The following is an 11,771-nucleotide window of genomic DNA, read 5'->3' on the forward strand; positions in this document are numbered from 1 at the left end:
GATGCTGCGTGTCTTTGGTTTGGTGCCTGGAAAAATCCCAGCCCCAACTGGGTTGGAAGTGAGAGGTAGTTTGTGAAGAGGAACAGTGTTTGAAGGCAGTAACTATTTTTCTCTGGTGTTGATGGTTATTAATAAATCCAACAGTGCATAATTACATGATTTGAAAACAGTAATATGAAACGTAATGAGTCTCTGAGGATCACTTTTCAACGTGTTCTTGTTTAACACTTCACATGATTAGAAACTCTGAACAAGTGTCATGTATCTTTTCACAAAGGTGTTTGAACTCAGTATCAATTAACCAACTTGTTCAATGCTTCAATTAAAATTTAACAAATTAGACCAACTGAAACGTAACCATTGTTTGTGTTTGCCTAATCAGTCTAAAGAGCCCTGATTTCAGGAAATTTGAATTCGTGTTTTCTGCCATACATACTCACTGGGCTAGCTCTGAAACTCAGGAAGTCAATTAAATGTGCGTAATTTCTGAACAGGAGTGCTTCATATCGGCAGGTGAGGATGGCCTCTGGCCTGCCAGGGCTGTGGGAAAAGCATGGTGTTGACTCATGGGAGTAGTCACAGAGGTGGCCAAGGTGAGAACCTCTGGACATTGGAGGGCTTCTCTCTTCTCTGACCTGTGTGTCCCAGCAGTGTGTGCCAGGCCTCTCCCTCTGCCCAGGCAGTCTCTTCAGTCCATCCCTGCCTCCTTTCCTGCATCCTCACTACTGCCTTGTCTTCTCTGCTTTATTTCTTCTGTCCTTCCTCTGGTCCTCACCAAAGGAAGGACAGAATATTTTGCCACCATTATGATGGTACTGTCACTTTGTGTTTTACTCTTTCCGTCTGCGCCTCACTGTTCTGTTCAAAGTACAGAAATGAAAAGTATCTCTTCAGTTCCCAGCTCCAGGGAGTCCTGCTCTTCAAAATCCTGCATACTCAGTGTTTTCTAAGAGCAGAGAAACCTGCTCTTGCCAATGTCTGTATATTAATGACTTCTAAAATAGCAACAACCACAAAGGAACAAAAGTTTACTTTATTTAGTTTATTTTTGTATGTTATAAACTTTAGGTAGTGAAAGAAAGTTCTTGCACAGACTCCACTTCTGAGAAATAGATCTGCTGCTCCACACATGCCCTGTAATGACAGTAATACACTCTGGAAATGTTTACAGTCTTGTCATTCAAAAGTTCTGTATTTTTCTAAAAAATGTAGTTAAAACATATACCGAGAGAAACTTTAGCAACTTCTCTTGAAAATGTATGTGTTCTTTGCTGCAACCATCAGCACTGCCATGACTTTCATACAAACAAAGTAAAAATAAAAGAGATGGCCTGATGATGATTTTGAGAGGAAACTGGAAGAAACTTTACGGGTCAGGCCAATGCCTTGAAAGGCCGTATTAAATGAGGAGTGTTGCCCTGTTCTGTACCAGGCTAACTAAAAAGAACCACCATCACATCTGGGTCTTCTCCAGTGTGTCTATGGAGAGAACAGGAACATGCTGCAGAGAATGTCCAGGTGTGATCTAAATCTCCACACCCAAAATAAGCTGCTGCATATGAGCTCCTCACCACACTTGCCGTTAGCAGAGCACAGGTGCAAAACCCTACAAGGTGCACCAGCAGTGTCTGTGAGAGCAGGACAAACTGGACTGGGGAACCTGTGCTTTACAACATAGGACTGGAAGACAACAAACCAGCCATGAGGAAAACCAGCCCAGAATAAATATTCTGCAAAACAATGCCCAAAAGTCTGTTGTATAATAAGCCACTTAGCAAGAACTGGAAGCTTTCTTCTTAATCCATCTGTCACATGCTTTTATAGCTGAAAATAATTAACTGCTCACTATTGCTCAACAAGTAGGGTTCTATTCGAAATCACTTAATAACAGAAACAACGGGAGCACCAAGACAAGGTACTGAAAATTTCATCTGGTGTCTGAAAACAGAATTTAATCGCATTAATTTCTGTGTTAGAGAGCCCAGATTCAGGGGTAAGGAAAGAAAGGCTTCTGAGTTGGAAGCTACTGTTTGGATAGAGGAGAAATCAGGAGGAAATTTGCTAAAACACTACATGGTGTTGTCTGACGATAAGAGAATAAGCCATCACTCTGTCACTGGATTCTGAAGTATGCATGTGTTACTCAGTACTAAAAACTGAAAACAGATTATCAAACTTTTGCTTGTACTCATCAGTTCAAGTATGCGTTTTCAGGGTGAACTTAAGGACCTAAGGGTAATGCATTGTCCCTAACCCTACTTGGTGTCCTCTTGGTGTCCCTGCAAGGGCACACAGCCACCGCTGAATTCACTGTGCCATTCCCCCAGGTACCATCTTCCTTTCTTCTGCTACAGTGTGGTGGTTTTGATCTCGTCAGGGCCTTTATAGAAACCTGAACGGGTCTTAGTTTTGAAGTTCCGTTTCTTGAACTCCTCCGAGATTTCCAGGAAGGACTTTCCCTTTGTCTCAGGAAGAAAAAACCCAACGTAGAGTGCAGTGGAGACACAGACCACAAGGAATGGGATGTAGCAGAAATGTGCTAGACTTTTCTGAGGAGGAGATAAAAAACAAGACAGTGTTGGTGACATTCTGTGTGGTGACAAATAGGCCACTAATCCCTGTTCCTGCATGGACTAAGGGCAGCCAGGGGGGTATTTCTGTGCACCCTGGTGAGGGTCTCACATGCCTGGAGGCAACAGCTCCCCAGCATAGGTTGGGAGATTTGAGATAGCAGGAATAGTATTTCAAAATGTCTTTTTCTCTCTTTTTCTCTTATATAGTTATATAGAATAGGAACCTTTAGTAGGAAATAAGACAGGAATGTATATTGTGGAGTTCAGCTCCCTTCTGCTTCAGGAATCACCTTAGGGAATGGTGTCAGGGTTCAGACAAAGAAAATTGCATCACATCTTTAGTTGGGCACAAAGGAGCAATATTGGTCATTCATGCCCCAAATTAATCTGCTCCCAACCTCAAATCAGAATTCACCATAGGGAACATGGAGAAAGTTTGGTTTAAAGGAGCTCTGGCCACTTTTCTCAGAAAGATACTTTTCATAGCAGCGCTGTCCTGCTGCTTTCAATATTCTCTTTTCTTGGTCAATACTAGAGCTTCTTTCTTGTACAGAGCACTAAAGAGCTGCAGGTGATTGCTTTGCCTTTGGAACGCACCACGATGAAGGGAAAGGCTGTTCCAACCAGAAACAGGTTGAACCAGAGCAGGGAGCCACAGATCATGTAAGCAGCTGGCCGGGACATTTGATCAAAAACCTCTGTGGGCAGAACTCCTGTTACACCAGCTGGGAAGAGAAATGGCAAGAAAGTTAATAATATTGTTGACATGACATTAAAAACAAGAGAACACATCTTAACGAGAAAACATATCATGAAGTATTAGAGAACAGTAAATTATTATTCAGCAAATTATTCTCACTAGTCAACAATGCCAGAAAAAGTGGTAATAGAGATTAACAGCAGAGGGGAATTTTTAGGTTAAATATTAAGAACTGGCTAATTATTCAAACTTTCTCATGTTAGAATGAACTGCCAGGAAAAGTTTTGTAATCCACATTATTCTTACCAGGACCAAACCGTGAGAAAGGCTTATAATTAATTCAGCCCCATGGCACTGCAGGACAAGAAATTGTTGCCAACTTGTGTGGCTTGTGACACTGGCAGCTTGGTTCTATTCTTACCTGCCCTCCTTCAAACTCATGTAAGCAAAAAAGAGCTTCACATATACTCACACACCAACCAAACATCCACACACAGACAGTCTGTATATTGCCCCCACAACCACAGAAACCAATGGATTCTGATAAGGAAATGCATGTTAGTAGGATAACAAATAGATGTGGAAATTGTGCTTCCAGGTATCTGCAAGTAAATAATCAAGTGATGTAACTGCCAATCTCTTGGGTTGAAGTGAAGCATCGGAAATGCTGGTTTGCAGCCCTCATGGACTGAGCAGCAAATCAAAACCTTGGCATCTGTTTAGCACAACAATCACCCCCAAGTGCCTTGGCCTTACAGCCAAGATGGCTGTGAGGAGGAACAGCACAGAGGAGTGCACAGAATGACCCTGCACAACACCGACTTCCAGGGGCATGCAGTGCAAGCCCCTGAGAAACAGCTGAACACTGCTGGCAGAAACTGCCTCATTCCTTTGAGCATGCTGTGGCTAAAGAGGGTCTGAGAGTTTCTATAAGCTGCTTGCACACATCTCCAAGCCCCTGCAGCACCCAAAAGTTTCAGTGAAAACACTGAGGGAACTGACCTGGTCCGATTCCAAAGCTCAGGATATAGGCGAAAATGCAGGCCATGCTGAGATAAGGCATCCAGCTAATCTGAGTCTACAGCCACAGAGACCAATGGAAAACCAGTGAGGGCACTTACACTTATTTGCCACCACTGAACACCCCAGTCATATAAAAGGCAAAGCCCAACTCCGTTCCATTTAAATAATTAAGTCAAGTTTGCTACCTGCTGGCTCAGAGCGACCATGAAGACAATGGCCCATCCTGCCATGAAGATGTAGCCCCCCAGCAGCAGCGGCCTCCGACCAGCGTAGTCTATAATCATGTTCTGCATGAAGTAACACAGTGAAATAAAGCAAGATATTTGACCTGTGTTTATAGTTCCTGCCTACTCCCTCTTCCCAATTCAATGCTCCATGCCTAGTTCACTCTACAGCTACTTTAAGGATGTTGTCTGCTTCTTAGTAAAAAAAAAAAAAAAAAGGAAAATTCAAAGGAAAGGTCTGGTGGCAGGAGTCAGGCAAGAAGGGTGTTCAGGAGAGAAGAGAATGTCCCAGCTGCAGCCTAAACTCTGCCACTCCGTATGGACACAAAGCATGGGAGTTACATTTTTTAGAGATTTTGGACCAAATAATTCTGCGTTAACCTGTCTGGCTGTGGGTGCTGACAAATGGCCTGGCTGCTGTGCTTAAAGGGTTTCCTTGGCATGAAAAGCAATACAAATCCAAAATGAGCTATTAACAGCCTCCACACTGTGAGCAGAGGCTGCATGTCAGCAGAGTGCAGTAAGAGTCTCACACAGGTGACAGACGTGATCAGTTCACAGCTTCCTGTGCCGATTACAACATATGGGATTTTGTCATGAGGAATTCCAGCCTCTTGGAACACATAAGCTGCATAAAAATACATCTGTGGAGAGAAGAGAGGAGAAAGCTGGAAGAGAAAACATCTGAAAATACATCCCACTGTTCTTCCCGAAGGACCACACAGAGAGTGACTAATGTGCTGTCACACAGGCTATTTTGATGGCACCCCTCTGAATCTTTCCATAATGCACAGGTGTACTTTGGGAACCAAACATCTGAGGTTTGAAGGTCTCCACAGGCAGGAAGGCCACTGTTTGTTCTTTTGCAGCAGACAGGATGTTAAACCCAAGAGCTCTCCCCCACACCCCAGGGCACAGCGCTGCTGGTGCTCCTGTGCCAGCTCTTACCGAGTCGTTCCCGCAGAGCTGCATGGCGCTGCTCAGCACAACGATGCTCACCAGCTGCCACCTCAGAGATGGATTTTGGAAGAGCTCCCACGGGTTCTTTGCTCTCTGACCTTTAACAGCAGCCTGTTCAGCCAGCATCTCTTCCAGCTCCGCACTCAGGTCACTGGTGCCTCTGAGCTTCTGCAGTGCTGCAAGGACAAGGGAACCTCTTACCCCCGAGCTTTACCTTTGGTTTGTCATTCTGCAGAGCTTGTGATCATGCTGTCACCTTCACAGAGATGGCCAGTTGTGGTGCAGCCACGTGAAGGATTTGGGGGAAAGGGAGTGCAAATCCCCCCCCATTGTTTGATAACCCACCAGTGCCAAATATTTCAGCAGCTGTGCTTCTGACTCAGATCTCAAGTGACTTCCCTGGGAATTGCAGGCAGTTAAGATGTTCTTGGTACACAGCACATATTTCCCAGAAAGTAATTCCAGCCACTCCTCATATGAGGATTTGTATGCCACAAATCTAAGCAAATCCTTTAATATGAATTGGCTTCAGATTTGATCCCAAGCTCTTCAACCAGCATTTATTTCTCTTCATAGTTACAAAACATATTTGCCATTGTGAACAATTCTCACCTTTTGACCCTCCTATCATAGCAGAAAAGCCTTTTGTAGAAAGATGTCTTTCAGTGACTTCAATTGATCAAAGATATTTAAGATTATAGGATGTTCTTTATTTTAGAAGGAGGAAGTGATCTTAACAATTTTCATAATTATGTATGTTTAGGATATGCAATTTGCCCAGTCAGTAGATTACAAATGCTCAGTGAGGAGCCAAGCCATCCTGAACTCACCAGAGATGCAGGATTCTTTGTCTCCACGGTCAATCAAGAGGTATCTGGGACTTTCAGGTAACCAAGGCAGAGCTGTGAGCTGGATCAGGGCAGGTACCACATTGCTTGCTAAAAGGAATGGCCAGCTCTCCTCCCTGCCTAGGAGCTCCCTAGAGAAAAAAAAATAAACCTAAAAACCTAAATTTACACAGTACATTTAACAAGCTGGCAAAAGCCCAGCAGCCTCTGCTGCATGAGGGCACTGAAAATGAATGGAAAGAAGGGGGTAGTAAAGAGGAAAAAAACAAAACAAAAGAAAACAACAACACCAAAACCAGAAGATTTAATAATTGGGATTTTTGCTTTACATTACCTGAGTCCAACCACCTGTCCCAGCACCAACCCTAGAGCTGTAAATGATGCAGAGGTCAAGGCCACAGCTCCTCTGAGCTTCTTTGGGGCACTTTCTGCCAGATACATGGGCTGAATATTCATGCTCACACCTGGGTAAGGCAGACAAACAGTGACCTCAGCTCGTGGGCGGAGGAGACAAGGATAAATGCAGTCAGCCACCTCTGGAGGCTGCCAGCTGCACTTTTCTGCTGTGGGCTATGGAATGACCCATCTACCAGTGCTCATTATTTCTCCAAACCTTCAATTTCATGGCTATTCTTTGCACAGGCTGCTAAACACCCATTTCCGGACTCATCAGTGCTAGTGGATAATGAAACTGAAACCTGTCAGGGCCTCTGTCCTGTGGTATTTTCACCACCAGATCCAAGGTGGTAAGCAATGCTTCCCTCTACTTCCCCATTTTGAGGGGAATATCGTATTTTAAGTCACTTACATTAATCATTATTTCCTTGGATGAAGTTCTACAAGAGCTTTAATGTTATCACTTGTTCTGGTGAGGGACTGACATTCTTACAAGCAGATAGGGATCAAATTTAAGCTCAGATTCTGCCTGTGCTCACAGATACTTGTATTACACAAAACCTCTGCCTGTGTGTGTTTTTCTAAAAAGAGGCCTCAGAAGCAAAATATAAAATCTGTATATACAACTTCTTAGAATCATAGAATAGAATCATAGAACCAGCTGGGTTGGAAAGGATCTCTGAGATCATCAAGTCCAACCCTTGATCCACTTAATTCATTTCTTAATTCACTTATATGTGTCTGGTCAGCCTAGACGATTAATTGGTTTAATATCTTGCATCATCTCTATTTGAATATCTTCTGTTTCTAATTGCTCCCTGTTATCATACCCTTTGTCCTGCTGTGTTCCTCGTGTTGCCATACCTGCATTCATGCCAGTGAAGAATCTGCTGAGCATAATCATTTCAAAGGATTTTGCCATTCGGCTGAATCCTGACAAGGCTGCAGCTATGATCACAAAGACGTTGTTCAGCAGCAGGGACATCTTCCTTCCAGGAGAAAAGACAGTGGTGAGCACTTGTCTGTCAGGTTTAGTTATCAGATAAAACATTTCACGTTGCAGATCCCACCTGCCACGCCTGGAAGCTCAAGGTGGGCTCAGCCCCATCACAGAATGTCCTGATTACCCAAAGCCCGACACGAGGGGTCTGGGTGCCACAAGGTGTCCCTGCAGCGCTGCCTTTGGGCACACTGAGGGCACCACGAGGGTGCCCAAATTCAGGGCTCTCCTGCTCACACGCGGTTTCCGTTTGAATGGAGAGGAGCATTCCTTCAGTAAGCCATGTGCACTGTGGGCTGAAAATGCTAATTTGTTGAAACATGCATTTTTCATGTATAAGTATCATTGCTGTGAAGCTTTGTTAGAAAGTTTTCGTGTGTCCCAGGAGAAATTTCTGTTGAAAACCAGGAAAAAAAAAAAGAGAGCTCTGTTGACCCATAACAGCCAGTAATTCTCTCTAGTCCCAGCTCACTGCCTTGCCAGTCAGTCTTTTTTAATCTTATTTATGATGGGATATGATTTTATTCCAAAACAATACAGGGTGAAGTCTCTAAAATTTTAATTGGATAAAAAAGCTGTATCCTTTCCAGATATTCATAACCATGAAACAAGTAAGCCATGGGAGACAGTCCTTTACAGGGGTGCCTGCTTCATCGTACCAGAGAAACAAAGCAAAGTCATAGCACATAGAGGAAAATTTTAGGGTCAAGAGAGAAGGCAGGAAAATCTGACTACCTATTAGTTTATGTTTGCAACAGTGAGTGTTCTGTTTTTGTTTTTTTTTTTTTTTCTGAAGAGAACTGGAGATAGAGCTGCCTATGAAAGATAAGTGAGGTAAGACAGGTACTTCTTACAGACTCCAAAGCAGAGAAAAAAGCCCTCCAACTGTGGGAATTTAACGAATACTTCCTAAAATATATCAGACAAAAAGGTGACCTGTGAGACAGGAGGACCTGGGATGCACAACCACCCTCTGTTTTTCCAGTGTCATTCCTGTCAATCCCCACAGTTTATTTTGAAGAAAACATACCTGGTCTGACCCATTATGATTTCCTATTTAAAAAGATGGGAGAAAACTGGCACCAAAATGATGGTGGTTATGTAGGTGGCTACTGTGATACAGAGGTGATCCGAAATCCTTGTAGCACCTCAGCTGGGCTGGAATATGATGAGAAGGTAGTGTAGGGGGAGAAAGTGTTCCCCACTGGGTTTTGAGATATGAAATACTATTGTATCAGGTAGTTTCTCCCTGCCAACTTGGACTGTTTAATGCAGACTGGTCTGTGATAGGAAACACATTTTCATTATTTTTAACTACAGCGAGTACTGTTCTGTAGGGCTCCTAATTCCTCTCAGACCAATGGAAGCTGCAAAGCTCAAATTGAACTCCAGCACCCTCTTACCTTCCCAACATGATGGCCATGGGACCAGCAACCACCGCTCCAGTGAGGCCTCCCAGGGGGTATGCAGAGACAGTGAAGGACCAGAGAAGCAGGATCACGTTGCTCTCCAAGGGAACGCCCGTGCGCTCCAGCCACGTCGTGTTCATGAACGTCTGGATGTACTGAGGGAGAGGGACAGGGCAGCATAACCACCACACACAGGTGGAGGGCACTGAGAAATATAAAGTCTCCCTTATTAATACATCTATTTATTCTGTGTTTATGCCTCCCATCTCCTCCAGTTCCTAGATTGGTTTTTAACAGAGCGGTTAGAGTTAAAATTCTTGCTGTTGAAAAGTTGCAGTTGGTTCCTATCTGTATGTTGCTACCTTGGATGATTTAAAAACTAATTTCATGGGTCCAACATTGAATATAGAGGCAAAAATCAGTTTCAAAGGGTGCAGGTTAGAAAATTTTAGAATTACCTTTGCTAAAGGAGTTGAAACAAAGATTCTTAATAAATTCTTGTGACACTACATCCTGCTCAAGGTTGGCTCTTGACAACAAGGTGCTGTACCCCAGATGTGAATTATCCAGAGTGAACAACACATCTTTCCCTTCTGTCCCTCAGCACCAGCAATGGCACATCACTGTCCATAGTCCCTCAGAGCCACTAAGGAAGGGTTGGGAGGAGGCCCTCAGACAGGTGTCCTTTGGGACTAGCAGCACTTACTGAAGCTGGAGCATTGATGATGGAGATGTTGTAACCGTATTGGAAAGTGCCTCCAATCCCAGCAGCACATATTGTCAGGATCAGGATCTTGTTCTGAAGCTGAAGAAGAGGGACAGAAAATGGATGGCTTCTTTGCAGAGAATAAAATGACCTCACAAAATTCACACTTCGAGCTGGGAGATTTTTCTCATGTCCCTGTATATCCAGGGCATTTGGGGTATGCTATTTCTTCTACCTTTTCATGATAATAATACATATTTTAGATTAAAATAGAATACCTTTCCTCTGATTCTGCACATTTTGTTCAGAGCAGATCATGGCTCTCAGCTGAACTTCCTGATTGCACAGTTATTTCCACATGTTCCTGTGTATAGCAGTCTACAATTGCATATTCACTATTATGATACAGGTGAAAAGTGATGCAGACCGTGGGTCCTGTGCCATGTTCTGGTCTCCTTGAGGACATTTCTTCATCAGCATTGTCCATGGCTTATATTACCAACTAACACCATTGCTGTGCCTTGGGAAGCACAGGCAGGAGGATGGGGCTGCCTCATGCAGCATCATGGGATCAAGTAAAAGTGAGGTCTCTTGACTTTTGGAAGGGTGTAGAACAAGCTGTCCTGGCCCAGCATGGCAGCTGGTAGCTCGTTGTCAGCTCACTGGCAGGGTGATGATAAAAACATCCATCTTTTTTTCCACTACTTTGTGCCTGTGCCTTTGGTTTCCCTGTCTGTAGGCGAAATCCTGTGACAGGCAAGTTGTGCCCTGAGGGTATTCTTGGACTGGGAGCACTGTCCCAGGTCTCAAGACCACTCTGAGCGTGCTGGGGGCCTCTGGCCTTTAGCCTGACACGTCCAGTTCTGGGTGGCCCAGGGCCAGGATGGCCTTTGCCAGCCCCCTGCTTCAAAACCTCTCCCACTGGGAAAGCTGCTAGTGTAACATGAAGAGCCCATGCTCAGGCTTGGCTGTTTGCCAGTCAGTGCAGGGCATCTCAGGCCAGACTGTGTTTTGCTACATGAATATGACCCCATTGACCCTGAGAACTTGGATAACCCAAAGCTGGGGAACTCTTTCTGCTCTACCTGCTCTTTTTTTTCCTTTTCTTTTTGTAGAGTCCTTTACCAAAGAAGAGGAAAGTTTATTATAGTCTTGCAATAGTTCTAAAACCACCAATTCAAATAATCTTAGATTATTCCTTTCCTTGAAGTCTTTTCTTTTAAATAACTTCCATACCATCCTGAGACAGGACGTTCTCCCAGGACAGAAATAAAGCCAGACTGTTCCAACCCTGCAGCAAGAAGAGGCTGAGCTCTCTCCTGTCCCCATTAGAAGTGGCTAAATTTCACTTTGCACTTTTTGTGGCTGCACCACTTCCCTGTCTTGTTACTGAGACTTGAGCTAAGGACTGTGCTCCTGATATCTCTGCTCTTCCTAGTTATTCTAGTTCTCCAGGTGAGAGACATTTCCTCTCCCTACAATAGCACACTTCTTTTTTTAACTCCCAGTGCCTAGGACTCTACCACTCCTCCTGCTTGCTTCCCTGCTTTCATTATGGAGTACATCCCCTACAGGTCCTGTACCACAGAGCTCTTTTGTGGCCACGAGCTGAAGGCAAATGGTTTGTTTCTTCCTCCAGGAGCCACCAAACAGTTCTGTGCTCAGAGCTGAGCTGTATTTATAGAATGACCTTCCCAAGCCTTCCTTAACGCCCGGCTTCTGCACTATTTTCCCAGCCACAGCAATGTGTGCAGCTGCCAGGAGAGCCATTAGTCTGTCAGCTTTATCCCAAGGACTGTGATGAGTTGAAAAAATCATTCTACAAGAACCTGATCGCACTTACACAGCTTCATAAAAATTCAAATTAAAAAAAAATCTGTCAGCAATAATAGTAAAATAGATGTTTTACCAGTCTCTGCAGCTTGTTCATCC

General features: G+C 44.0%; 1 protein-coding gene across 1 annotated transcript; it reads right to left on the minus strand.

Annotated features, from left to right (window-relative positions):
• Nucleotides 1-2,219: 2,219 nt before the first annotated feature.
• On the minus strand, nucleotides 2,220-11,771 carry LOC126641577 (solute carrier family 2, facilitated glucose transporter member 11-like). The gene is made up of 12 exons (XM_050318448.1): nucleotides 11,749-11,771; nucleotides 9,840-9,938; nucleotides 9,128-9,288; nucleotides 7,589-7,713; nucleotides 6,663-6,792; nucleotides 6,311-6,459; nucleotides 5,469-5,656; nucleotides 5,054-5,164; nucleotides 4,482-4,583; nucleotides 4,276-4,351; nucleotides 3,171-3,298; nucleotides 2,220-2,549 (listed from the first exon to the last, which is right to left on the minus strand). Exons 1-12 carry the CDS (start codon nucleotides 11,767-11,769, stop codon nucleotides 2,349-2,351), a joined length of 1,491 nt encoding a protein of 496 aa, XP_050174405.1. The 5' UTR covers nucleotides 11,770-11,771; the 3' UTR covers nucleotides 2,220-2,348.

Source organism: Myiozetetes cayanensis, unplaced genomic scaffold (assembly GCF_022539395.1).
Source record: "Myiozetetes cayanensis isolate MyiCay16 unplaced genomic scaffold, myiCay2020 scf21, whole genome shotgun sequence".
NCBI lineage: Eukaryota > Metazoa > Chordata > Aves > Passeriformes > Tyrannidae > Myiozetetes > Myiozetetes cayanensis.